Genomic DNA, 26,991 nt, shown 5'->3' on the forward strand with positions numbered 1-26,991 from the left:
TCAGGGCTAAGAGATACCACAGAATGACTAAATGCAGTTTATTTGAGCATAAGCTTTCGTGAGCTACAGCTCACTTCATCGGATGCATACTGTGGAAACTGCAGAAGACATTATATACACAGAGACCATGAAACAATACCTCCTCCCAAGGAGAGTGATCACTTTAGATAAGCTATTACCAGCAGGAGAGTGGGGTGGGAGGAGGTATTGTTTCATGGTCTCTGTGTATATAATGTCTTCTGCAGTTTCCACAGTATGCATCCGATGAAGTGAGCTGTAGCTCACGAAAGCTTATGCTCAAATAAATTGGTTAGTCTCTAAGGTGCCACAAGTACTCCTTTTCTTTTCACAGAATGACTGATAACTAAAGATGGCATGCAAATGTGATCAGTTGTTTTCTCTGCATTTACCGTTTTGTCCATGTGCAGAAAATAAACACCTTACACAGCACAGGTCCAAAGGGTGTAAAATAATACAGCACACAAATAAAAAAGGGAAAGCATAAAAGCTTTAACCTGAAGCAGGTTAAAAAAAAAATCTGTTGTAATCACAGTACAAAGTATGTGAGCTGTCAGATATTATATAACCTGTCCACAGACATTACTAGACTACCCGGCCCTTGATATGTTATCATGTCTGAATGCCCTTTAGTCAGTTGCAGGAAAGGGATTACAATACGAAGAGAATTTAGGTCTGCTGCATAAAAACTCTTCCTCAAGGGGCTATACTACTTGTAAGCTACCATGCTTTATGCCATTTTTACAGCTTTTAACTTAACAGCTTTATTAGTTCCTAATAAAATCTGCTTATTTCCCATTCTTTCTACTACCCTCACAAAAGAGCATAGCCCCTGCCTATTCTATCATGCATATTTCAGCATACTCTAAATACTCTTTCTGGCCCCCAATTCAGGAAAGCACTTAAGCCTGTGCTAAAATACTTTCCTGAATCAGGGCCTCTAAGATTACAGCAATAATGAACTTATTCAGTCACTGGGGATTCTTGGAGCTACAATGAACGTATGAGTGTGGATTCAAAAGTGTTTCAACATTGGCCTAGCTCTGCTCACATCCCATCCATAGCTTCCCCATTGGTATACAGACAACATGTACATGTATACGCATATTTATGGGATTAGAGGGGACATGTAACTCACTGGCGAGTGTGTGTTACAGTCCCCCTTTGTACCAATCCACAGATTACATGAGTTCCTGAAAACCCCAGCTAGAGACTTTTAGCTGAAGCTATAGAAGCTCATGTGCTTAGCTCTGGACATTCCTAGTGCCTCAACCAAGTTGGCAGCCATCACCGATGAACTTTTTATGAAAAAGTATAACCTGGTCTCTAGATGGTTTATTAGTTGGGATGCATTCAGGATTCTAAATGTCTCATTAAGCAGAAGTTCTATCTTTCCATGTTAAGAATGCAGAAAAAGCAAAACAATAGTAGTTGTAAAAAGAAAAGGAGTACTTGTGGCACCTTAGAGACTAACCAATTCCACAAGTACTCCTTTTCTTTTTGCGAATACAGACTAACAAGGCTGCTACTCTGAAACCAATAGTAATTGTGTCTGACCTAGGCAAAGGAATGTCTTATGCTCTGAGGCTCCCTCTGCTGGGTGAATAGTACAGCCTTAAGTGCAAAATAATGCTGACTTCATCAGCAGCACCGATCTCATCCTTGTTTAAGACATTAGCAAAAGTCCCCTTGACTTTAGGGCAGTGGTTTTCAACCCTTTTTCATTTGCGGACCCTTACAAAATTTCAAATGGAGGTACAGACCACTTTGGAAATCTCAGACAGGCTGCAGACCCCCAGCATCCGCAGATCACAGGTTGAGGCACTGCTATGGGTACCCGCATGGCCCCACAGTATGCCAACATTTTTATGGCTGATTTAGAACAACGCTTCCTCAGCTCTCGTCCCCTAAAGCCCCTACTCTACTTGCGCTATATTGATGACATCTTCATCATCTGGACCCATGGAAAAGAAGCCCTTGAGGAATTCCACCATGATTTCAACAATTTCCATCCCACCACCAACCTCAGCCTGGTCCAGTCCACACAAGAGATCCACTTCCTGGACACTACAGTGCTAATAAACAATGGCCACATAAACACCACCCTATACCGGAAACCTACTGACCGCTATTCCTACCTGCATGCCTCCAGCTTTCACCCTGACCACACCACACGATCCATCGTCTACAGCCAAGCTCTGTGATACAACCGCATTTGCTCCAACCCCTCAGACAGAGACAAACACCTACAAGATCTCTGTCAAGCTTTCTTACAACTACAATACCCACCTGCAGAAGTAAAGAAACAGATTGATAGAGCCAGAAGAGTTCCCAGAAGTTACCTACTACAGGACAGGCCTAACAAAGAAAATAACAGAACGCCACTAGCGGTCACCTTCAGCCCCCAACTAAAACCCCTCCAACGCATTATTAAGGATCTACAACCTATCCTAAAGGATGACCCAACACTCTCACAAGTCTTGGGAGACAGGCCAGTCCTTGCCTACAGACAGCCCCGCAACCTGAAGCAAATACTCACCAACAACCACATACCACACAACAGAACCACTAACCCAGGAACTTATCCTTGCAACAAAGCCCGTTGCCAATTGTGCCCACATATCTATTCAGGGGACACCATCACAGGGCCTAATAACATCAGCCACACTATCAGAGGCTCGTTCACCTGCACATCCACCAATGTGATATATGCCATCATGTGCCAGCAATGCCCCTCTGCCATGTACATTGGTCAAACTGGACAGTCTCTACGTAAAAGAATAAATGGACACAAATCAGATGTCAAGAATTATAACATTCATAAACCAGTCGGAGAACACTTCAATCTCTCTGGTCACGCAATCACAGACATGAAGGTCGCTATCTTAAAACAAAAAAACTTCAAATCCAGACTCCAGCGAGAAACTGCTGAATTGGAATTCATTTGCAAATTGGATACTATTACTTTAGGCTTAAATAGAGACTGGGAGTGGCTAAGTCATTATGCAAGGTAGCCTGTTTCCTCTTGTTTTTTCCTACCCCCCCCCCACCAGATGTTCTGGTTTAACTTGGATTTAAACTTGGAGAGTGGTCAGTTTAGATGAGCTATTACCAGCAGGAGAGTGAGTTTGTGTGTGTATGGGGGTGGGGGGGATGTGAGAAAACCTGGATCTATGCAGGAAATAGCCCGACTTGATTATTTAAAGAGTTGTCACTTTGGATGGGCTAGCACCAGCAGGAGAGTGAATTTGTGTGGGGGGTGGAGGGTGAGAAAACCTGGATTTGTGCTGGAAATGGCCCACCTGTTGATCACTTTAGATAAGCTATTACCAGCAGGACAGTGGGGTGGGAGGAGGTATTGTTTCATATTCTCTGTGTGTATATAAAGTCTGCTGCAGTTTCCACGGTATGCATCTGATGAAGTGAGCTGTAGCTCACGAAAGCTCATGCTCAAATAAATTGGTTAGTCTCTAAGGTGCCACAAGTACTCCTTAACTGTTCTATGGTAACAACAACCTTTTGCAGACCTCTTAGACATAGTCTGTGAACCCCCAGGGTTTGCGGACCATAGGTTGAAAACCACTGCTTTAGGGGAATCAGGATCTGAACCCAGATGTATAGACATGGAAACCAACAACAGAGACAAAAAAAGAAAATAAAATCACCATTTGCAAAAACTGAAAAAGTAAAATGTGTGTGAAGAGGGGGAATCTCTTGGCTTGGGAAGAAGGGAAACTATGTACTAGAACAGGATTGGGCATGTTGCCTCCGCCCCAAACACTGCCCCCCACAGCTCCCATTGGCCAGGAATTGCGGCCAATAGGAGATGCAGGGGCTGCGTCTGTGGATGGCGCAGTGCGTAGAGCCACCTGGTCGCACCTCCGCATAGGAGCCAGAGGGGAACATGCTGCTGCTTCTGGGAGCTGCTTGAGGTAAGCGCCGCCCGGAGCCTGCACCCCTGAGCCTCCCTCCTGGTGGCCCCAACCCCTGCCCCAGCCCTCCAAACCCCTTGGTCCCAGCCCGGAGCATCCTCCTGCACCCCAAACCCCTCATCCTCAGCCCCACCTCAGAGCCCACACCCCTAGCCGGAGCCCTCACCACCTCCCACACCCCAACCCCCAATTTCATGAGCATTCATGGCCCACCATACAATTTCTATACCCGGATGTGGCCCTCAGTTCAAAAAGTTTGCCCACCCCTTTACTAGAAAGAGCTGCACTATAGACAATGGTTCTGTACAAATGGGGAATGGGGCTAACTTTAACTTTTGAGCACATAATTTTACATTAACTTTATTTCAAATTGATTTGGTCTCAGTGGAAACCTTCTGTCCTTCCTGGCTATTATAAACCTTTCTTGTAAAATTAGTCTCTTTAAAAGGCTTGTGTAAACAAACCTCTCTCTAAGTGTCACGGCCGGTCAACTGAAACATCAAGTTTATGAACCTGTTACAAAAACGTGTTCCTTATAAAAGTCTATAGCCTATGAGACATGTGATCTTGTCAGGCCTTATAAGCTAAGAAAGGTCATGATCTCATAAACCTGCCCCAGTTCCCAGTTCTTGGACTGGGAGATCTCCAAAGCAACTGCAGCTCCTGGAAGATTCAGTAGGTGGCACTCTTCCTTGTAAGTCAGTACTGAATGCTGTTAGGGGGCATGGCACTGATGAAATTGTATAAATGGGTCCCTGATCACTTCTTCATTAACAATTCTGTGGCACTTTTAACAACAGTTACTGTTAATCCCTAAATCATGGCCACATTCTAATCCAGATAATTACATTGTGCCCTCCAAAGGCTTGAGGGACCTACCAGTACTCTGCTAAAGACCTGGACTGTCTCAAGGGATGGGACTTCCGCCACCACTTTCCTTCAATGTGCTAACTAACTGCAGGGCTCGTCTTCACTACAACTTACGGTGGGCCTGGCCCAGCCTGGTACACAGCTAAGGGGCCATCTACAATGCAAGAGTAAACCATGAGAGCGCAAAATTATGCTGGAACTGGGTCTAAATGACATGGTTGTTTCTGTAGCACAAGTGTACACTCAGGAAGGCAAAATGTCATGACCCGAATTAGAATTTGGTGAAAACACGGGCATTAGCACCCTGCTCTCTTATGAAAAGTGCCTCAGGACCTTCGTTGCCCACAGGTGGTTGGGATCTTGTTTTTACATCACATTCTGAAGAGGAGCCTCCCAATCAAAAAGAGAACAACTTGTCTGGGCCTGAGAAATCCTATACACTCACTGAAATCATTGGCAGCTGCTGGTGCGTAACACCTCTCCATGCTGCGCTACCCTATAGAGAATACCTTGCGGGGGAAGAGAAGGAAGGTAGAAGTGTCATAAGAGTCAAGAATGTATAGGCTGGTTGAGCAGACGACTGTGTGCTGCTGATATAGGAAGCCTGTGATCTGTCTGATCCCTACTAAACTCTCTGAAGGAAAGGAGCACTTCAAAGACAGGTTTGCACCTTGGTGTGCATGTATAATGCCTCAGTTTCAGGACAGTGCAAGTGAAACATGACAAGAGAACCTAGTAGACAGCAAATCTATATGCCAAATGCTGCACTGATTTGCCTTGGTCTGAGCTGGGGTACAAGAAAGCAGCTCACCCATTTAAATCATTAGATCAGTATAAAATTAATATGTGCCTTTTAAAAAATTTATACATTAAGTATGCTCTCATTCCAATCCCTTTTGTTATTTGTTCAGGCTAGTATATATGGCAGCACTCATAGGCTATAGTCCAGAATACTGTAGCTCAGATATAATACTGATATCGTGTTTTGGTTTTTTTTTTAAGTATGCTCAACATTCAAGTGTCCTTTATTTCCCTCAGAGAACTAGCAAGCTGGAAAATGCAAACTAAGAATAAGCTGCCTCAAGAAGAATATTGCATACACGCTTCACACGAAGTTGTGAGCAAACTCATATATCCTTGCCGAAGTTGATCATCGTGTTTTTCTTTGGATGTAGGTTTAAAAAAAAGCGCACAACTACTGCACTATGAAAGAGGATTCTACACACAACCTTAACTGTGATGATGCTTCTACCTAGTAATATATAGCACAAACTGAGCCAAAATCTGCTCAAAATCTGAAAGACTAGCATAGTCCAGGGAGCAAAGACCTATGATTTGGCATATGAAAAAGCATGTCCTTAATTCCATGGCTGAATTTCATTCTAATTTTTCCCCCATGTATGATGTGATATGGAACTGCAACATACTTATCAACATTCTTCAGAAAGCAGCTCTAAATAGCAGGTGCTGACTTGAGAATTAAACCACAGCTGATATTTCTTTGATAATGCTAGTAAAATGTCACTTCTGCAGCAACACAAGAACATGCATGAAACTGAAAACCCTCTTTATAAAAAACAAAGCCACAAGTTTATGGGAATTATTCTTGAATCTGTGGTTAACAGCAAAAACCAGACTTTTATCTAGTGACAGCTTCAAAATGAGGTGATCTGAGCAGCCACTGAAAATTAAAGGGCTACCATTAAAGTTATTTATCTTGAAATACTTAATTTTGAAAGATGGAAAATTTCAGTATTGTTACATTTAAAGCTACCCTGGAAGAAGAGCTAATTATGCGGGGCTATTCTGGATCATCCTCTAAGTTACTACTTTATTCAAATGATGATTTATATTAGTATAGACCAAAGAGGATTGTTGGAAAGACAGTGGCAAAATGCTTTCATTTCATAAAGTTTTTTCGCTGATGTTTCAATATCCTTTCTGTTAATAAACAGCACCAATCATTCTAACATCAGGTCAAATGGCTCCCTCCTGTACATCTTCCTCTGACCTGCAAACTGCTTCCTATGAGTCACTATATCACATGACCATCCAAAGAGCAATTTATGAGTTAAAAGACTGACTGATTTCCTCACTGGCTTCAACAATCGATAAAGCTGAGACTTTTAGACCAGATGGAGGGATCATATTTAATAAAACTGACACCATACATGAAAGCACACTGTTCTTTCTGGCTAGCATCCTTATCTAAACTAAGATAATCTACCATGCATTTATAAGGCACCCAAACCTCTGGGATCTGTGTGCTACATACACACTTACATTTTCTAACAATGAGCTCCAAACCAGTTTAATTGCCGAATCAGCCTTTGGACATCTCCAATACCAAGGCTTAGTTTTCTGTCACGAACTATAGCGACAGGTAGGAAGCTCCTAGATATAAACAGATAGACTCCTCTCGTCCAAGGGACAGGCAGCAGGAGAAAGCATTCAAACCACAGAGCGGGCGAGGTATTAGATTCTGTGCAGACATGGTTCTGTCAGTGACTGATTGAAAATGACTATTGGAGGTCACTATTTTAAAACAATGTTGATTGTGTAATTATCTGGCAGGACCTCCCTTTTGGGGCTGGTATTCTACACAAGGGAAAAATCAGAATGAAATCTATCCATGGGATGGGTGGACTTGCTTTTACATGTCGGTCACAGTGCTTTAGAAGAGCAATATGCGTTCTAAATATCACAGGTAACGCCTGGGCTATATTGGAGTTGGGGAATATTAAAACTGCATCTTTTTTCTTTTCCATTTTATAAGCTATGTAGCAGACCATTTTGTACTTTAAAAAAATACAGCGAACTCTGCTCTCTACCTGCCTCTCTACATTTTCTGGGAGCTCCATCTGCAAAGAGAAAGAGCTTTAGCACACTTTCCCTAACTTATTTTTTTGCCTTGCTCGACAAAAAACGGTTACTCACCTTCCTGTAACTGTCGTTCTTCGAGATGTGTTGTTCATGTCCATTCCTATCAGGTGGGTGCACGCTGTGTGCATGACAGTCGGAAGATTTTTCCCCTAGCAGCATCCGTAGGGTCGGCCTCGGCGCCCCTGGAGTTGCACCTTCATGGCGCCCAATATAGGGCCCTGCCGACCCCCCAACCCTTTCAGTTTCTTCTTGCCGACTACTCTGACAGAGGGGTAGGAGGATGGGTATTGGAATGGACATGAACACCACATCTCGAAGAACAACAGTCACAAGGTGAGTAATCGTTTTTTCTTTTTGAGTGCTCATTCATGTCAATTCCAATCCAGTGACTCACAAGCCCAAGTTCAGGATGTGGGGTCGGAGTCGTCCACTGATTGGAGCACTGCTCGTTCGAAGGCCGCATTGTCTCTGGCCTGCTGGGTGATTGCGTAGTGTGTGGTGAAAGTGCGTGTGGAGGACCACATTGCTCCTCTGCGGATTTCCTGGATGGGAACCTGCACCAGGAGTGCCGTTGAAGAGGCCTGAGCCCTGGCGGAGTGCGCAGTGATCGAAGGAGCAGGCACCCTTGCCAAGTTGTAGCACTCACGAATGCAGGACATGATTCATGACGAGATATGTTGAGAGAAGACAGGAAGACCTTTCATCCTGTCCACCACTGCCATGAATAACTGGATGGACTTTCGGAACGGTTTCATTCTCTCAATGTAGAAGGCTAGCACCCTGTGGACATCCAATGAGTGAAGCCTTTGCTCCCTGGCGCTGGAATGTGGCTTTGGGCAGAACACAGGGAAGATGATGTTCTGGTTGATGTGAAACTGTGACACAACCTTCAGGAGAAAAGCCAGGTGAGGCCTGAGCTGAACCTTGTCCTTATGGAATACAGTGTAAGGGGGCTTTGATGTTAGGGCCCTGAGCTCTGACACTCTCCTAGCTGAGGTTATCACCACCTGGAACATCACCTTGTATGAGAGATATAGCAGGAAGCACGTTGACAAGGACTCAAATGGCAGCCCCATAAGTCTGGATAGGACCAAATTGATGTCCCAAGCCGGGACAGGCTGTCTGACATGCGGGTATAGCCTGTCGAGACCCTTAAGGAAACAGCTTACCAACAGGTTAAGACTGAGTGTCCCTCTGCACCTGAATGGAAGGCGGAGATAGAAGCCAAGTGAATCCTTATTGACAACATCGACAGTCCCTGCTGTTTGAGATGGAGAAGATAGTCCAGTATTAGTGGCACTGAGGCGAGCATCAGAGACGAATGGTGCTGTGTCGACCAGACTGAGTTATTAAGTCCGGGAAGAGTGGCAAGGTGACTGGGGCTTCCAAGGACATTTCCAGGACTGATGTGTACCAGTGCTGGCGGGGCCAGGCTGGAGTTATCAATATCACCAAAGCTCATTCACTCTGAATCTTGAGGAGCACCTTGTGAATGAAAGGGATGGGCGGGAACGCGTATAGGAGAAGGCCTCCCCATGGGAAAAGGAACGTGCCTGCGATAGAGTCTGGGCTGTGATTCAGGAAGGAGCAGAATTGCTGACTCTTCCTGTTGCGTTGTGTGGCGAACAGGTCTATCTGGGGAAAACCCCACTGATGGAAGATTGAGTTCACTATGTCCAGGGGAAGGGACCACTCATGGCCATGGAACGACCTGCTGAGATGGTCCACCAACTCGTTCTGTACTCCAGGGAGGTACTATACTTGCAGGTGTATTGAGTGTGGTACACAGAAGTCCACAGCATGAGGGCTTCCTGGCACAGAGGAGAGGAGTGTTGGTGTCGCTGTGGTGTTATCTGTAATGACTGATACACATCTCCCTGCTAGGTGGGTTCTGAAAGTCTGGCATGCCAGGTGCACCGCTCTCTGATATTGATGGTGTAGAGCGAGATCTGCCTGAGACCAGAGGCCTTGTGTTCTGAGGTCTCCCAAATGTGCCTCCCAGCCGAAGCCTGATGCGTCTGTCACTAGTGAGAGGGATGGCTGAGGGTTGGTGAAGGGGACCCCTGCACATACTACTGTGGGTCAAGCCACCACAGGAGGGAGTTGAATACCAGGTGAGGCAGGGTTACAATCCTATCCAAACTGTCCCGGACTGGCTGATACACTAACGCTAGCCATGACTGAAGAGGTTGAAATCTGAATCCCTACTACGTAGATCCCAGGAGTTTCAGGCAATTCCTTGCTGTGGTGGTGGGGAACTCCCTGAGACCTCGTATGATGTCACCCAGGGACCGAAACCTTGCTTCTAGGAGGTATGGCCTGGTTTGTATCGAGTCCAGTACTGCCCCCTATGAACTCTATCCTCTGAACCGGGGACAGTGTTGATTTCCCCTCGTTCAGGAGGCCCCAGTTCATCAAATGTCATTCTTATGAAGTTGACCTGTGCCTCCACTTGGGACCTGGAGCGATCCTTGATCAGCCAGTTGTCGAGGTACGGGAACACCTGTACCTGACCCCTGTGTGGGAATGTGGCCACAACAGCGATGCACTTGGTGAACACTTGAGGTGTCACTGTCAGGCCAAAAGGGAGAACTGAACCGATCATGGTCGTTGTTCACCACAAACCTGAGGTATTTTCTGTGGGGCATAATCATTGCTATTTGAAAGTACGCGTCCTCCAAGTTAAGGGTGGCAGGAGGGGCCTCCTTGGGCTTGGAGGCAGGAGAGCGACCCCACTCTGGTCTTTTCTTTTTCTGGGGCACCGGGGACTGAGACCGGTGTCTCTCAGAAGATTGTCTATGGGCGGACCTGTGGCAGTGCTGTGATTCCTTGGGGTCCTTCCTCAGCACCGGCTTGCACAGCTTCAGTGCTGGAGCACTGCGCACCGATGAGGAGATGCTGGGCGTGGGCTCTGCCAACCACGGGTAGGATTGTGGACGGAGTGCCACCTCCATTAGAAGGATCTAGAGCCTTTGTTCCAAGTCTTTTAAGGTCCAAGGGTGGAACCCTTTGCAAATTCTGCACCTCTCCTTCTGGTGGCTCTCCCCGAGACACTGCAGACAGGAAGGGTGCAGGTCGCTCTTAGGCATTAAATTTTCCACATCCTCACAGAGCTTGAACCCTGGGGGACGGGGCATACCCTTGTACCAGGGGAGCGTTGGTGGGGATGACGAACCCCCAAAAGGAAACTTATGAACTACTACTAATACTAACTAGCACTAACCAACTCATGCCAATCCCTTTTGTTATTTGTTAAGGCTAGTACATACGGCAGCACATATAGGCTATAGTACAGCATACTGTAGCTCAGACATAATACTGATATCGTGGGGGTTTTTTTGTTTTTTTTTTTAAAAGTATGCACAACATTCAAGTGTGCTTTATTCCCCTCAGAGAACTAGTGAGCTGGAAAATGCAAACTCAGGGCTAGTCTACACTGGCAACGCTTTTACATGGCTTGAGTGGTCACGGCAGAGCGGTGGGAGAGAGCTCTCCCAGCGCTCTAAAAAACCCCACCTCCACGAGTGCCGTAGCTCCCAGTGCTGGTCCACTGTCCACACTGGTGCTTTACAGCACTGAAACTTGTTGCACTCAGGGTGGGGTTTTTTCACACCCCTGACCGAGAAAGTTGCAGCGCTGTAAATTGCCAGTGTAGACAAGCCCTAAGAATAAGCTGCCTCAAGAAGAATATTACATACACGCTTTACACAGCGTTGTGAGCAAACTCATATATCCTTGCCCAAGCTGATCGTCGTGTTTTCCTTTGGATGTATGTTTAAAAAAAAATAAAAAAGAGCGCACAACTGCTGCACTATGAAAGAGGATTCTACATGCAACAACCTTAATCGTGACGATGCTTTTGCCTAGTAGTATATAGCACAAACTGAGCCAAAATCTGCTCAAAAGCTGCAACACTAGCAAAGTCCGGGGAGCAAAGAACTATGATTTGGCATATGAAAAAGCATGTCCTTAATTCCATGGGTGAATTTCAGTCTAATTTTTTCCCCTTGTATGATGTGATACGGAACTGCAATATACTTATCAGCATGCTTCAGAAAGCAGCTCTAAATAGAAGGTGCTGACTTGAGAACTAAACCTCAGCTGATATTTCTTTAATAATGATAGTTAAAAGTCTCACTTCTGCAGCAATATACAAACACGAAGAGTGGACACTGCCCAAACACGCTTGCAAAGCAAGAGCAACAGTTTGTTCCAGCTAGTGGTCACCAGCAGTAAGAAGGAACTGAGGGGCTGGCGGGTCAGCAGGGTCCTATATTGGGCGCCATGAAGGCATGACTCCTGGGGGCACCCAGGCTGACCCTACGGATGCTGCTAGGGGAAAAATCTTCCAGCCGTCGTGCACACACCTGATTGGAATTGACATGAACCAGCACTCGAAGAAGAACAGATGATTGCTGAGCACCAAGCTAAACCGGTTTTGAAAACAAGTTTTCAACATTGATATTGTGAGAAAATCTGGGAACAGGCTCAGATGAGCGAAACCTTAGGAGCTAATGATCAAATGGTGTTTGGCCTGATCTACAGTACAAAATAATACCAATGGCCACTGTCTTCAATGGGGCTGTTCTGCATGGGCACAGGAGTCTACCCGTGTGGATCCTGTTGCAAGATCTAGCCACATATTTGTAACCAGACTGTAACATAACGTGGTTGAATCGGCACAGAGCATGTCCACACCCCCACAAAGCTCTTAACAGTCTTGGCATACCATGTAAAGGCCTGGCTGGAGAGTGGGGCTGTGGCAGGATTGTCAGGCCATAATTGAATATGAAACATGACAGATTTGCTGTTGGGAACCCCTGAAAGAATCTGTGTAATCTAATTAGCCAGTCCTCCTACCCTCTGAATGAGAGGACATCCTGAAGTGCATTGCACCAAGTGTTACAGACAGTACTCTTAATCATGTCCTCCCAGTATCTTCGATGCTCACTGCGCTAGACATTCCATCCAGGTCTATGAAGTGTCTCACATAGTCTGCCCCCTTGCATACATGCTGGAATTCTCAAAAATTTCTGGCATCATGATCTTTGCCAGACCAGCCTCCATGATCCAGAACCAGTGATCCACTCTGGCCTGATGATCACAGGGTAATCAGATTGGCAATTGTGAAGCGTTGGGGCATTACACAAGGGACGGTCAATAGCCAAACTGGCTGTGATAAATGAAGGGGGGCGGGGAAGGGAAGGGACCGCTCTCTTTTATTGACACCCAGCCAGCCAGCCAGCCATGAAGTCCCTCTTGGTGGCTGTTCTTTGCTTGCTTTACCTGTGAAGGGTTAAAAAGTCTCCCTGGCTAGGTAAAAGAAAGGGAGTGGGCACCTGACCAAAAGAGCCAATGGGACGACTAGAACTTTTAAAAACTGGAAAAAACTTCCCTTTTGGTCTGTTGCTGTTCTCCGGGGAAGAGGGGAACAGGGCAGCAGTTATGATATGAGAAGCTTGAAGCCAGGTATGAAAAATCATGAGATCATACTAGAACTACTTATTTGAAACCCCCAGATGTGTAAGTAGATGAGGAATCTCTAGAAAGACTCAATTAGGTTTATCTCTTTTATTTCTTTATGGCTTGTGGACTCCGCTGTGCTAACCCCAGATGCTTTTGTTTTACTTGTAACCTTTAAGCTGGACCTCAAGAAGCTATCTTGATGCTTAATCCTTGTATTGTTTCAATAAAATTTACCTTTTTTAAAAACAGGATTGAATTTTTATGTCCCTAAGAGGTTTCTGCATATGTTGTTTAATTAGCTGGTGGCAACAGCTAATTTTCTTTGTTTTCTTTCTCAGCTCTTTCCTGGAGGGGTGGTGGTGTAAGAGCTTGAGGGTACCCCATAGGAATGAATTCCTAAGTGCATCTTCCTGGGTTTCAAAAAGGGGTTTTTTGCACTTGGGTGGTGGCAGCATCTCCCCACCCAAGGTCAGAGAGAAGCTGTAACCTTGGGAGTTTAATACAAGCCTCGAGTTGCCAGTATCAATTTTTAAAAATCCTTGCAGGCCCCCACTTCTGGACTTGAGTGCCAGAGTGGGGAATTAGCCTTGACACTGGCCCTCCGGACCCTGTTGGATTCTGGGATTGGAATGCTATGTAGCCATGGAGAGGGAAATGGCATCTTGAAAAAACACCCATAATCCTCTAGCCTGACAGGAGCATCTGAAGCACCGTGGGGACAAAACTCAGATTTTCCTAGACTGCACTGATATAAACACAATCGTGCAAAGTGGTGGGTGTGGACAAAAGATGATGTCTGATATTTAGTGGTGCTAGGAAAAAAAAAACCTTGTGTGGACGTTCTGAGTCATGTTAGAAGTGTGTGTTGGACTCATTGTTCTGTCTGTTGCATAAATGGGCATTGAGGGGGAATGCAGAGGAACAACAGCCCCGGTTGGATTCAGGCCATGCGGACAGGGCTATAAATGACAAATCACTCACTGGCAGGGGATACAGCTCATCGTATTTATGCCCCAGATAACACAGAATGCTTTCACCTAACCTACTCCCTCTTTGTTGTGACCTTGATTTGTACTCAGCAGCGGCAGGCTAGGCTGATTCCTATTGAGAGGAGGCATCTGTTTTTCAGCAGCTAACACTCAGCAGCTATCCAATTTCCCATTAATACAGGCGCCTTGATAAGTGCATATGTCTGTGGGCCAGATGCTGAGCTGGTGTAAATCAGCTTTGCTTCACTGAAGTCAGTGGAGCAATACTAGTTGACACCAATTCAGCATTTGGCCCCGTATCTTGGGCATGTAAGGGTGATATTTTCATTGATGTTCCTAGACATATAACTGGTCTTGCAATGAAGGTTCCCCTCTCCTGCCCCCCGTAGTAAATATTGTATCAGGTAGTTTCCCTGCCTCCTGCAGGCTGTGAGCACCTTTGACAATAAGCAGCAAGGAAACAGAGCGATTGTCATTACATTTGCTAACTGATTCCCAGTGGCTAGCGAGGGATTATTCGCCCAAGTGCAAAAAGGGCAGTTTAGACCAGGAGAGTAAATGAAATCCAGAACTCACCGATAAATGATGCCTTTCTCGTGGAGAAACATGAGGGCTGAAATAATTTCTGCAGCATAGAAGCGGGCTCGAGCTTCATCAAACCGACGGGACTTCTGAATATGGAACATCAAGTCCCCACCATTCACGAACTCCATGACGAAGAACAGGCGATCCTTCACAGACACACAAACATAACATGGACAAAAGAGCATTAATCAGCTTATCCTGTCCCATGCAGAAATGAATTCAAATCTAAACTATTCTCCTCAAAACAAAAGCAGAAAAAACACCAAGCGATGCTGAAAAATGTGATCTTTCCAGGGAGGCTAAGTCAAAAACTAGATCTGTCAAAACCCCCCTCCCAAACATCTCAATAATGAAATATGTTCATTTGGTCTGTACACATGAGCAGATGCAAGCTTACAAAAAGACTCCTAGAGAATTTAATAGATAATTGTAACCTTTCTATAGGTTTTTATTAACCACCCCAATCCAATTCAAGAGAATTATATCCCTTCTGTAGATATCTCTGGATGGCTCAAAAGATCTATAGAAAGTATCTCAATCTTTATTAGATGCTGTGGCTTCTTAAAGTAGAATCATACTTGAATTTCTATAGATCATCTACTAATTTTACCCTCTACTATACTCTATAGGGATTTGAGACACAGTTAGGTGCACATGATGGAGTGCAAGTAATGCACAAGTACATATTGCAATACTTTCAATTCTAGGACTTCAATTTCCCCTTTATTCAGGGAATAGGTGTTGACTGTCAAACTCAAGATGTAAATACACTAGATTTGTGGGCATCACTATGCCATGTTTGCTCAGATTGCTTATAGGGCATAGCTTTACCATTTTAAAGGAAAGGTTATAACAATAATGATGTCACACCTAGAGCATCCCTAGAATCTGCTTCAGAGAATTTTTATTGCTTTACAAGCTAGGATTATGGAAATGGTCTTTAAAATCTTGAAATGTCAGCCTTTCATAACATTGATTATTAATCTACAGACCTTTGTTGGATGTAGGAGAAGATGAAGACTGGGTATACAGTAAAGACTCTGCTGTGTGAAAGTACAATACCTAGTTCCTTGCAGTAAATGAGCAAAGAGTCACTGAACTGATGCTATTCTTTGAGTGCCTATATTTTTGCAGAGGTCCATAAATGTGGAGAAAGCTGTTGAATATGCAGTTCATGCAGCTGGATCTCCAATTAAACAATCTGGACACAAAAATGAAAAATGTGCATGTGCAAAATTGGTGCATGCTCTGTGTTGGGGGGCATAGGGAGGAAAGAATGCAGTCCAGTGTATGCAAAAAAATTGCAAATGAAAATAAATCAAAGGCTTGTTTGACCCTGGCTCAAAATGTGCCTCCATGTTTAAATATCATTATGTTCTGTTCTTCTAATTGTTTTGTCACTAAAGCTTTCATTCTGAACCACAGAAAAGTCCCGTCTGGAAGGTAAATAAAGGATTAACTTGAGAAAGTTTGATTTCTTTATGATGCTTTTTGACCTGCCCTTCTCCAAATCCCCCTCCCATGATTGAGCATTACTAATCTATGACCCAAGGTTTTAATCTCATCTCTAAATTCTGGGTGTTTGGTTCTCGCCAGTCTCTTGCATCTGGCCAGCTTGAAATGACCACTGCCATTAACATCTTGAGATGCAAACAGCAGAAGAAAAGCAAACCAGGAATCCTTTCATTTTACAGCTGGCGCTGAAGACATAAGAGAGAAGCCAAATGGCTTGTGACTGGTGATAACAGCATTCCTCTCTTCACCCTCATGGGCCTTTGTTAATCTGCTGCCTGAGTTGATGGAATCTTTCAGCTCTCTTCAAAAGCAGCAAAGTTAAGATAGATGAGCCCCCAGACCCGGGAGTCTAAAAATACTCAGCCAACATTTGAAACTACTGTGGGGAAAACAATCACACCACAAGAGCCTTAAATGCTGTTTGAAATCCATACAAACAGCAATGATCCTTTACTGTTTCCCTCTGGTCTAATATTAGGGCTTGTCTACATAGAGAAATAGCCTGGAATAGCTATTGCATGCTAGTTCCCCATGAGGACACCCTTATTCCTTACTATGAATGTCTTTGTGTGGTTTACCTTAATCCATATGTACTTAGTTCTGGGTGAAGTAATAAACTGCCGATCAAATAAGAATAACCAACTCTCCCAATCTGAGAAATACTGTCAAGGTAAAAGTTGACCTGAAAAGAACCTAGCCTTAACATTAGTAAGCTAATGCTTCCTTGACTCACTGGACTAAGCTACACTGCATAAAAGGTACTCTTACTAGGGAATAAGCGTGCGCACACAAGAAGTTAGTGAAGAATACCTGTTGTGCTTTAAAATTTTTCTGCAATAGCACCTCAGTGTAGACAAGCCCTTAGAAGGACGTAGAGCAAGAATAAGGAACATACACTGTGGTAAAAACAACGAGGAGTCCTTGTGGCACCTTAGAGACGAACAAATTTATTTGGGCATAAGCTTTTGTGGGCTAGAACCCATTTCATCAGATGCATGGAGTGGAAAATTCCTTAAAATTCCTTCCTGACCCACTGCCTACATGAAGTTATTTAATTCACCAGCACCATATTGTTTGGGTATGTGTATTTAGGAATATAGCGATTGCAATAGTGCAGTGTTTTTCACTGTTTCTTTTTTTATAGCTGAACTTCAGGAAAATGAAACCACTGCAATCCCCTCCTATCTTAATTCATATATGCTCTGCTTCCCCACCCCAGCTAGTCCTTCATGACCTCCTTGGGGGGCATACCTCACACTTTGGGCTATGTTGCTGTAGATTTTCATAGTCTAATACTTCCCTCCTTTCTCACATGCTTACAGGTGCACTGAAACAGCAATATTTAAAATATCCTTGGCATCTGAATGAACAGATATTGAAATGAATGGTGCAGTCCACAGCTATTGTTTCGGGCTCTCCGCAAACTCAGCAAACATCACTACATGGGTTACATTCAGGTCACAGTCTGAAGGTTTTCTCCGCAACCATAGCAGCTAGAGACTTACCTCTGCATATGCTCACATGCAGAGACTATAAATCAGGATTGTTTCGCTATTGAGACTCTCCCATTTAGCCTTCAGCATAACTTCTGACTATCCAAATTAAATTCTTTCCCTCAGGGTTGCTAATTGCCCAGTTTACTAACACTTTTCAGTACTGTGGGTCTGACTAAGTAGAAGAGATGGGGTGGGTATTGTAATTTGTTCACAATTTAGCATTTGTGCATTGGCTTCTTACATGCATGATAGCATATATTATAAAGATCAGCACGAATGAATATGCTTGGGGGAGGAGGAACTAAGTAAGATTTTCTATTGGTATTCACAAGTGGGGCCATCAACCTGCTAAACTGCAAAGACCAACTAAATAATCACTCCAAAGGTATCCTAAGGAGAAAAATAAGCATTCTGAAACAATGACATTTTATTAACAAAGGATATTACAGCATTTAAAAATAGGGACAAATATTATGAAATGTTGATGAACCAGGAAGGGGGGTTTACACAGCAAATGGCTTTAATAATAAAGTTAGGGGTAGATTATCTGGCACTCCACAGCAATGCTTGGCACGCCCAGAGGATGGGCAGGGATAGAGAGCTTTACATCGCTATTCTGCCTCTCCTGATCTTGGGCTCTCAGCACAAGTTAGAGCAGTCTCAGTGCAGCTCTAACTCGTACTGGTGGATAAAGGCTCCCAAGGAGCTACTCCGCAGGCCACGACTGCCCACTCTTCACTTGGGAATGTCCCCTGTACTGAGGTGGGGCAGAGGGGGCGAGAAAAGTCTTCATCTGCTAGTTTAAGACAGCTTTCAGTCCACTTTGAGTTGCTGGATAGGTACAAATGGGAGTTAGGATGAGCTGAGGATTGGACTGTGTTTTTGACAGAGACGCACTGCTGACATCCTCCTCAGTGTTTTACATGCTGTGTCTCAGAAGCTTTCCCTGATCTGTTATCTTTGTCTGACACTAGCAATAATAAGAAATTAAGAATTTGAGTCAACAGGAAACAGCGACGTTAGAGGCTTCACAGCAACGACAACCACAACAGGAAATCCTGTTGCACCATTTTGGATTGGAATCAACAATCAACAAAGCCACAGTGCCAACTGTTACTGTAAATTAAAGAAACAATTCAGTGAAATAAAGTGATCTGAGTCAGACGGGTTTGTTTTCCGGCTGGCCAGTGTCCAAACATGAGTGCTGTAGATTCCTCTACAGAACAATTCGGTTTATTTCTCATCTTGCTTACTAAGCTGGCAGGAGTTAGGAACAGGGCTGGGCAAATAATGGTGGTGGTCGAAGTAAAAAAACCAAAAATAATTTGGGATCAGACAAACAATTTTTTAAAAAGTTTTTCTTGACAAAACCAAAAAACTGCAAAAAACAAACAAACAAAAACAAACCTGGGGGGGAAAAAAATAAAAGTTTCAGATCAAACCAAATGTTTTGGATAGCACCACAAATGAAATGTTTCTGGATATTTTTCCCCCCTGATTTGTTTTCCAACCGAAACGATTCACTGCATTCAACCCAAGTTTGTGAATAGTTTTGATTGAGCTGAATCTGTATTTTTTGGTGAAAAAAATATTCTCACACACACACACACGCACAAAATTCCCCAGCTCTAGTCAAGAGTACTATGTGAGCTACATGCTCTGTCCCTAATGAGGGGGCCTCATGTAACTCAAATGCACCTCCTCCTTTTTGCTTGGAAAGGCACTCTGGGGCTTTGAAGGGAATTTCTTCCAGTTAGGCCCGGATTCTGCAAGCTGCTCTGGGTAGATTTCCAGGGGGCTCTGTGTGGGCACTGAGCAGCTTGCAGGATTACGATTAGGGTTAAGGGTATGTCTAGACAGCCCGTTAGAGCAAGCTACCCAGTCCAGGCTGACAGGCTTGGGATAGCAGGGCTCGTGCCAGCATTTTCAAAATAGGTGGGTAGACCATGCTTTGAAGATGCAGCTCTGGCTTGAAATTGGGCTCTGAAACCTACCCCCTCCCATCCTCTTGGGCTTCAGAAGTCGAGCTCCAGCCCAGCCAAAATTTCCAAAGTGCTGCCTACACAACTATTTTTAGAGCACTAGCATAAGCCCATCTACCCCAAGTCCGTCAAACCAGGCTGTGTAGAAATACCCTTTGAGATTAGTGGCTGGGACACTGGCGCTTTTGTGAGTGAGCTGATTCAGGCAGGAATAGGGACACTGATTTCTAGGACTGCTTGGGGCACTGAAGTGAATGGCATCTGCCTGTGAAAATAAGTTATAGTTGCATAGCATGGAACAGCAAATGAGATACGCTTGTTCTCCAAAGCCTGGCACATACTTATAACCATGTCTGAAACGCTCTTCAATGAAGTGAGCTGTAGCTCACAAAAGCTTATACTCAAATAAATTGGTTAGTCTCTAAGGTGCCACAAGTACTCCTTTTCTTTTTGCGAATACAGACTAACACGGCTGCTACTCTGAAACCTCTTCAAAAACTGTTACAGCTAGAGTTGGCTGGAAAACAGAGATCCCTTCTTGTGAAAAATTTCACGTTCTTGGGGGGAAAAAAATCATCCCCAAACAGGACAAAACTTTCAGGCAGAAAATGAAATGGATAAGATTCCTTCCAGCTGAGGAGATCTGGTTTCAATTTTCCCTAATTTTTTCATTAGAATTGTAATTTTTCCCCACAGACATTTTCCGTCAAAAAAATTGTTCTGTTGGAGAATTCCTGACCAAGTCTAGCTATAACATAACAGAGCTGTAACATAGTTAGTGTCCACACACAAAATGGTTACAGGCTGTGCGAGATCAGCATCAGTCCAGAGACTTGCCTTAGGCAGTCTATCTGGTCTGCAGCTCAATGATAAAGACTTCTGGCGTGAAATCCTCACCTCTGCTCTTTATGCTTAATCAAACCCTTTATGCTTAATCAAAGGGCTGGAGTGGCATAAATGGGCCCTAAAAATCCCAGTTCAGGACAGGAGACAATTCCCCTGATGCAGGAATGGACTAAGAGAGCAGTAAGGCAGCTTCAGGGAAAGCGTCCTCACAATTCCTTGTGTAGGGGGCATACCAGGAGCGTGTCAGGGCAGGGATGCATCAGAGAGTGGTGCAGAGATTCTGAGACATGATAGGACCCATAGAGAAGCCCCAAGGAGGCTGCCATACTTAGATAGGCCTCCAGATCTGTATAAATTACACTGGGGGCCTCTCCTGCCCTCAGAGCAGCCCAAGATTGAAAGGGTGCAAAGGTGGCTTAAAGCCACATTAGACCCTTCTTCCTTCAGGCTGCACAGCATAGAATCTCATCCTGAAGTTGTCATAGGCCTCAGTCCTGCAAACAGATCCATGCAGGCAGACCCCTTATACCTACTGACACATGTGAATGCCTTTGTAGGATCAGATCCTTAATTACTTGTTTAACAAAATTTAACTACGAGCAATTTTATTTTTTTCATCCAAAGACTTTAAAGTTTGTAGTGTCCATATAAGGGAGCATTTGGAGGAGACTGAAATCTGGTATATGGTTATCCAGCATGTTCAGAAATTCCACTTGAATGTGGAATTCCACACTGTGTAAGCATTTAATCTCCACATATATGGCTGGTGCATGCGATTCATTGGCAGGCAGATTTAGGGCCCAATCTGAAACCCATCAAAGTCAAAAGACTCCACTAGAGAGCAAGGGACATTTTCACTCTCTGTTCCCTCGTTGAAAGTGCTTTACAACAGTACTCAGCAATTTACTCTTTGCACAGTGGAAGCCAACAGGTTCAGGTCTGTCTTTGTTCAATAATGGAATTTTATTAGTTCATAATAAATAAGTAGTAAATAAGTGTAGGGGTTGGACAGCTGGTAAAAGTATTATCATCATGCCATCTCAAGGGCAGTCGGTTTGCCTCAGGGCTACTCAAAACTCCTGCTTTATTTATTTTTTTTGCATAGCTCTGCAACCTCACACAACCCTACTCACTTTAAGTCTTGGCTGGAAGCTTGGAAATCAACGACTGTTTTCTAAATACCATGCTGATAAAAAACACAGGTCAAACTTCACCAGCATTGCAGTGCTCTATCTACAATGGAGTCCAGATGCACTAGAGCATGGAACAGGCCAAATGATTTATTTGACAAATTTTACAATTTCCCTCCCAAAAAGTTATGAGTCAATAATATGACTGATCATCTTTGAAACTCTCACCCACTAAACCAGTCCTGAATCCTAATAAGCTCTGGCATTCTAAACTAAGAGGTTTACACAATTACAGAAGATAGACTGATAGACTGGATAGTACTCAGCAGTGTCCAAAGTAAGAAGGGACTAGAAGCAGCAGCAGCGGAGGAGAGAAATGGAGAGAAGTCACTAATACAATCTTTCTTTGGAAAGTGTTCTGAAGTAGATTTAATTTTTGAGCCAGATTCCTAGCTGTCTGCAATGGAGCTATACTGAATGGGGAAGAGATGGCCAGCCCTCTGTGGAGATAGAGGTGGTTAGGGACTATTTAGAAAAGCTGGACATGCACAAGTCCATGGGGCCGGACGAGTTGCATCCGAGAGTGCTGAAGGAATTGGCGGCTGTGATTGCAGAGCCATTGGCCATTATCTTTGAAAACTCGTGGCGAACGGGGGAAGTCCCGGATGACTGGAAAAAGGCTAATGTAGTGCCAATCTTTAAAAAAGGGAAGGAGGAGGATCCTGGGAAATACAGACCAGTCAGCCTCACCTCAGTCCCTGGAAAAATCATGGAGCAGGTCCTCAAAGAATCAATCCTGAAGCACTTGCATGAGAGGAAGGTGATCAGGAACAGCCAGCATGGATTCACCAAGGGAAGGTCATGCCTGACTAATCTAATCGCCTTCTATGATGAGATTACTGGTTCTGTGGATGAAGGGAAAGCAGTGGATGTATTGTTTCTTGACTTTAGCAAAGCTTTTGACACGGTCTCCCACAGTATTCTTGTCAGCAAGTTAAGGAAGTATGGGCTGGATGAATGCACTATAAGGTGGGTAGAAAGCTGGCTAGATTGTCGGGCTCAACGGGTAGTGATCAATGGCTCCATGTCTAGTTGGCAGCCGGTATCAAGTGGAGTGCCCCAAGGGTCGGTCCTGGGGCCGGTTTTGTTCAATATCTTCATAAATGATCTGGAGGATGGTGTGGATTGCACTCTCAGCAAATTTGCGGATGATACTAAACTGGGAGAAGTGGTAGATACGCTGGAGGGGAGGGATAGGATACAGAGGGACCTAGACAAATTGGAGGATTGGGCCAAAAGAAATCTGATGAGGTTCAATAAGGATAAGTGCAGGGTCCTGCACTTAGGACGGAAGAACCCAATGCACAGCTACAGACTAGGGACCGAATGGCTAGGCAGCAGTTCTGCAGAAAAGGACCTAGGGGTGACAGTGGACGAGAAGCTGGATATGAGTCAGCAGTGTGCCCTTGTTGCCAAGAAGGCCAATGGCATTTTGGGATGTATAAGTAGGGGCATAGCGAGCAGATCGAGGGACGTGATCGTTCCCCTCTATTCGACATTGGTGAGGCCTCATCTGGAGTACTGTGTCCAGTTTTGGGCCCCACACTACAAGAAGGATGTGGATAAATTGGAGAGAGTCCAGCGAAGGGCAACAAAAATGATTAGGGGTCTGGAACACATGAGTTATGAGGAGAGGCTGAGGGAGCTGGGATTGTTTAGCCTGCAGAAGAGAAGAATGAGGGGGGATTTGATAGCTGCTTTCAACTACCTGAAAGGGGGTTCCAAAGAGGATGGCTCTAGACTGTTCTCAATGGTAGCAGATGACAGAACGAGGAGTAATGGTCTCAAGTTGCAGTGGGGGAGGTTTAGATTGGATATTAGGAAAAACTTTTTCACTAAGAGGGTGGTGAAACACTGGAATGCGTTACCTAGGGAGGTGGTAGAATCTCCTTCCTTAGAGGTTTTTAAGGACAGGCTTGACAAAGCCCTGGCTGGGATGATTTAACTGGGAATTGGTCCTGCTTCGAGCAGGGGGTTGGACTAGATGACCTTCTGGGGTCCCTTCCAACCCTGATATTCTATGATTCTATGATTATACTGACCTTCAAGGCCTTTGCTTTCAAGTCAGAATAATTAACGGAGATAAGCCATTACGTCCACTCCAAACTTTGTCATAGGAATTGTTCATACACATTAGCTATGGCTCCTAAATACAGTCAAATTGATAATAGCCAGTGGCACACTGTTTAGCTGGCCATTTGGAAATCTTGGGGACTCTGACAAGGACTACAAAAATTCAGCAATTAACAGTTAATTGCAAACTCATTTTGTTGCAATTTCACTGGACATTTTATTTGCATGCTGAAGCCTTCAATCAGTCCACAAGTTCATGCTGCTATGAGCAACAATTTATGCCTAGGAGAAATCAAATTGCAGCATGCCACAAATAGTATTATGAGCCCTGTAAACCTAAAGGCTGTGAACTGCTGGGGTTTATTTATTTTTTTATGTTTTTGTTATCTTTATTTAGGTAATGAAGGCATAATGAAAAACTAACACATTTCAGAAATGACAGAGTAATGCTGCATTTATTTCTCCAAAGCAAGCAAAATCATGCATAGTGGCTGTCCTTTGAGAGGGCAGAGGACTTCCTGTCATTAGAAGAATTTAATCTAGGGTTTTGCCTGGCTTATATTTAGTGAGTACATTTCTGAGAAACACACATCAGTTTCTCGCTCTGGGCCTGCTCTTACAACAATGAATTCCTGACGTCACAGTTCCAGCTCCAGGAACTGCTGAGTCATCATTTGACAGTGCTTTGTTATTTTACACGGCTGATAGCAGGCACAAGACAAACTTCCATTCACCGCACTCCTAAAACAACTGAACATTACTTAAGGAAACTCCCTGGAGGCACAGACAATTAAACTGGTTCTTTCCAGCTTCCTGTAACATTTCTCCAGTCTCTCTCTGAGTAAAGGTGTGTGTGAGAGAGAGAGAGCGCGCGCGCGATGGGTGCCCAGCACCACTGAGAATCAGTTAACACTTCATCAGTGCATGAGAATGCAACGAACTAAATCACAATGTCTGTGTATTTTCTTTACCCCTTCTGTGTAGTGGAAACCTTGTCTGCTGCAGCAATTTTAAGAGGTTTCAAGTCAATCTCATTCATCTCTCTTGAACACTGCACCCTTTGAGATACCAGAGGCTCCTGGCTGGTTGCCCCAGCCCAGGAAGGGCTAATGCCAAGCCCAAAAGTCTGCTCAGGCCCTTCCTTTGGGGCACTGTTTTATTCTTCAACACGAAAGTTAAACAAAGCTATTCTCTTGACCAAAGCAGGCTGAAAAGCCTTTTCCCCTGCTTCTCCCTACCCCTGCTCCTGGGGCCAGCAATAGGAACCCACCCCCCTCCTGCAGCAATCCTTTTCATCGGAACCACTTGCTGGCTTTTACAATCACTTGATCAATCTCAGCTAGGAGGCAGCGGATCCATCACAGGTGATGTTGGGCCCCAGCTCCTCTTAAAGGGCTGCCTCTCCCCACCCCCTGTGACACATACCTCCTGCAAACTCTATGTTGCTCCTCCCACTACCTTAAGTCCAAGTACATCTTAAATAACACAAAGGTTCCATGGTGAACTCATCACATGATCACAAAATTCTACCCAGAATGCACACAAAGGGATGATGTTTATTGCTGCTTAATTATTCATTTCTATTTCATTAAAAAAAAGAATCCCCAAATCTAGGGGTCTAAACATGGAGTTAAACAATAAAAGCACATCCCCCCAAAAAACCCCTCTGAGTCCTTATCCATAAAGTAAATACTTCCACCCACTGTAAACAAAATATTCTTCTCCTGCTTCATTTGTCCCCTTGTGAGGAGTGTGAGAAGCTATGTAGCCCTGGCAGCATGTCTGGCAAGTCAAAGAGTCAGGTCCTGTTAGCTCTAGAAGGGGAATAAATTTAAGAATCAAGGGCACTTGATTATGTCCAGCCACCAACTGCTCCCATTCAAGACAGGGACCTGTGAGTGTATGCATCTCAGCTACTGCAGCTGCCATAGGATCGCACAAGAAGAGAGGGCTCTCCAAGGATAACCGGGACCACACCGCTTGCAGCCACGTTTTCAAAGGCAGCCACTGGATTTGGGTGCCTCAGTTTGTGGGCACGTGACTTGAGACAACTCTGGACCGATTTTCAGAGATGCAGAGTGCCTGCAGCTCCCCCTGGCTTCAGATGGAGTTGTGGGTGCTCAGCACCTCTGGAAACTAGGTTCAAGATCTTTCCAGTGGGGGATCCAAAAATTAAGACACCCAACAATCACTTTGAAAGTGACGGCCTTAGGGCCTGATTTGTCAGGCCTGTGCCGACCTCTTAAACATCATCTAGACAGCAAAGCAGGTTGCTCCCTCAGCCAAAAAAGCATTACCCCTGCCCCAGCAAGGCCGAGTCTCAGCTGGCTGGTTCTCAGCCAAGTTATGACAGCACTAATTTCACCATGAGTTGGTCCCCAGCCACACAGGCTGTTCGTGAATTGGTTCAGTTTCAATCCCTTCTACACCACAGATTCACAGATTTCAAGGCCAGAAGGGACCATTTGATCATGTAGTCCAGTGGTTTTCGAACTGCGGGTTGGGATCCCAAAGTGGGTCGTGACCCCGTTTTAATGGGGATGCCAGGGCAGGTTTAGACTTGTTGGGGCCTGGGGCCAAAGCCCGAGCCTAACTACCGAGGGCCGAAGCCCAAGAGCTCAGGTGACAGGACTTCAGCTTTGGTCTCCCCCCCAAGAGGCACTGGGGGCTTGGGGTTTGGTTTTTGCCCCCCTACCTGGAGCGGAGGTGGGGGGGGAAGCTCAGGCGGGCTCAAACTTCACCCCACCCTCCTGGGGTTGTGTAGTAATTTTTGTTGTCAAAAGGGGATTGCGGTGCAATGAAGTTTGAGAACCCCTGATCTAGTCTGACCTCCTGCGTCATACAGACAAAGTATCATCCAGTTACCCCTGGATGAAACATAATAGCTTGTGTTTGACTAAATTCTAAAACGTGTAATAAACCGTTGTAGATGGAGGGGCCTATATAATGGCTTTCACATTGTTCTCCTATCAAAAATACCCTGTCCACACAGGTCAGGAAAGTCACCCTAGCTAATAGCAGTGGTATTTAAAGCATGGATGCAGCTAACACCATTTAATTCCTGTATGAGAGGGTCATATTTTACACGTCACCAATTTAAATCAGGACATGCAGGATCAGATTGATTTTTCCTGTAATAGTCCATA

General features: G+C 44.6%; 1 protein-coding gene across 1 annotated transcript in view; it reads right to left on the reverse strand.

Moving 5' to 3' along the window:
- PRKCH (protein kinase C eta) overlaps window positions 1–26,991 on the reverse strand; it is a 177,106-nt gene that overhangs the window by 64,435 nt on the left and 85,680 nt on the right. The window contains exon 10 of the mRNA XM_048855735.2: window positions 14,735–14,889. Within this exon, the coding sequence (XP_048711692.1) occupies window positions 14,735–14,889 (155 nt within the window). The remainder of the gene's footprint in view (window positions 1–14,734; window positions 14,890–26,991) is intronic.

This window comes from Caretta caretta, chromosome 6 (genome assembly GCF_965140235.1).
Source record: "Caretta caretta isolate rCarCar2 chromosome 6, rCarCar1.hap1, whole genome shotgun sequence".
NCBI classification, from domain to species: Eukaryota; Metazoa; Chordata; order Testudines; family Cheloniidae; genus Caretta; species Caretta caretta.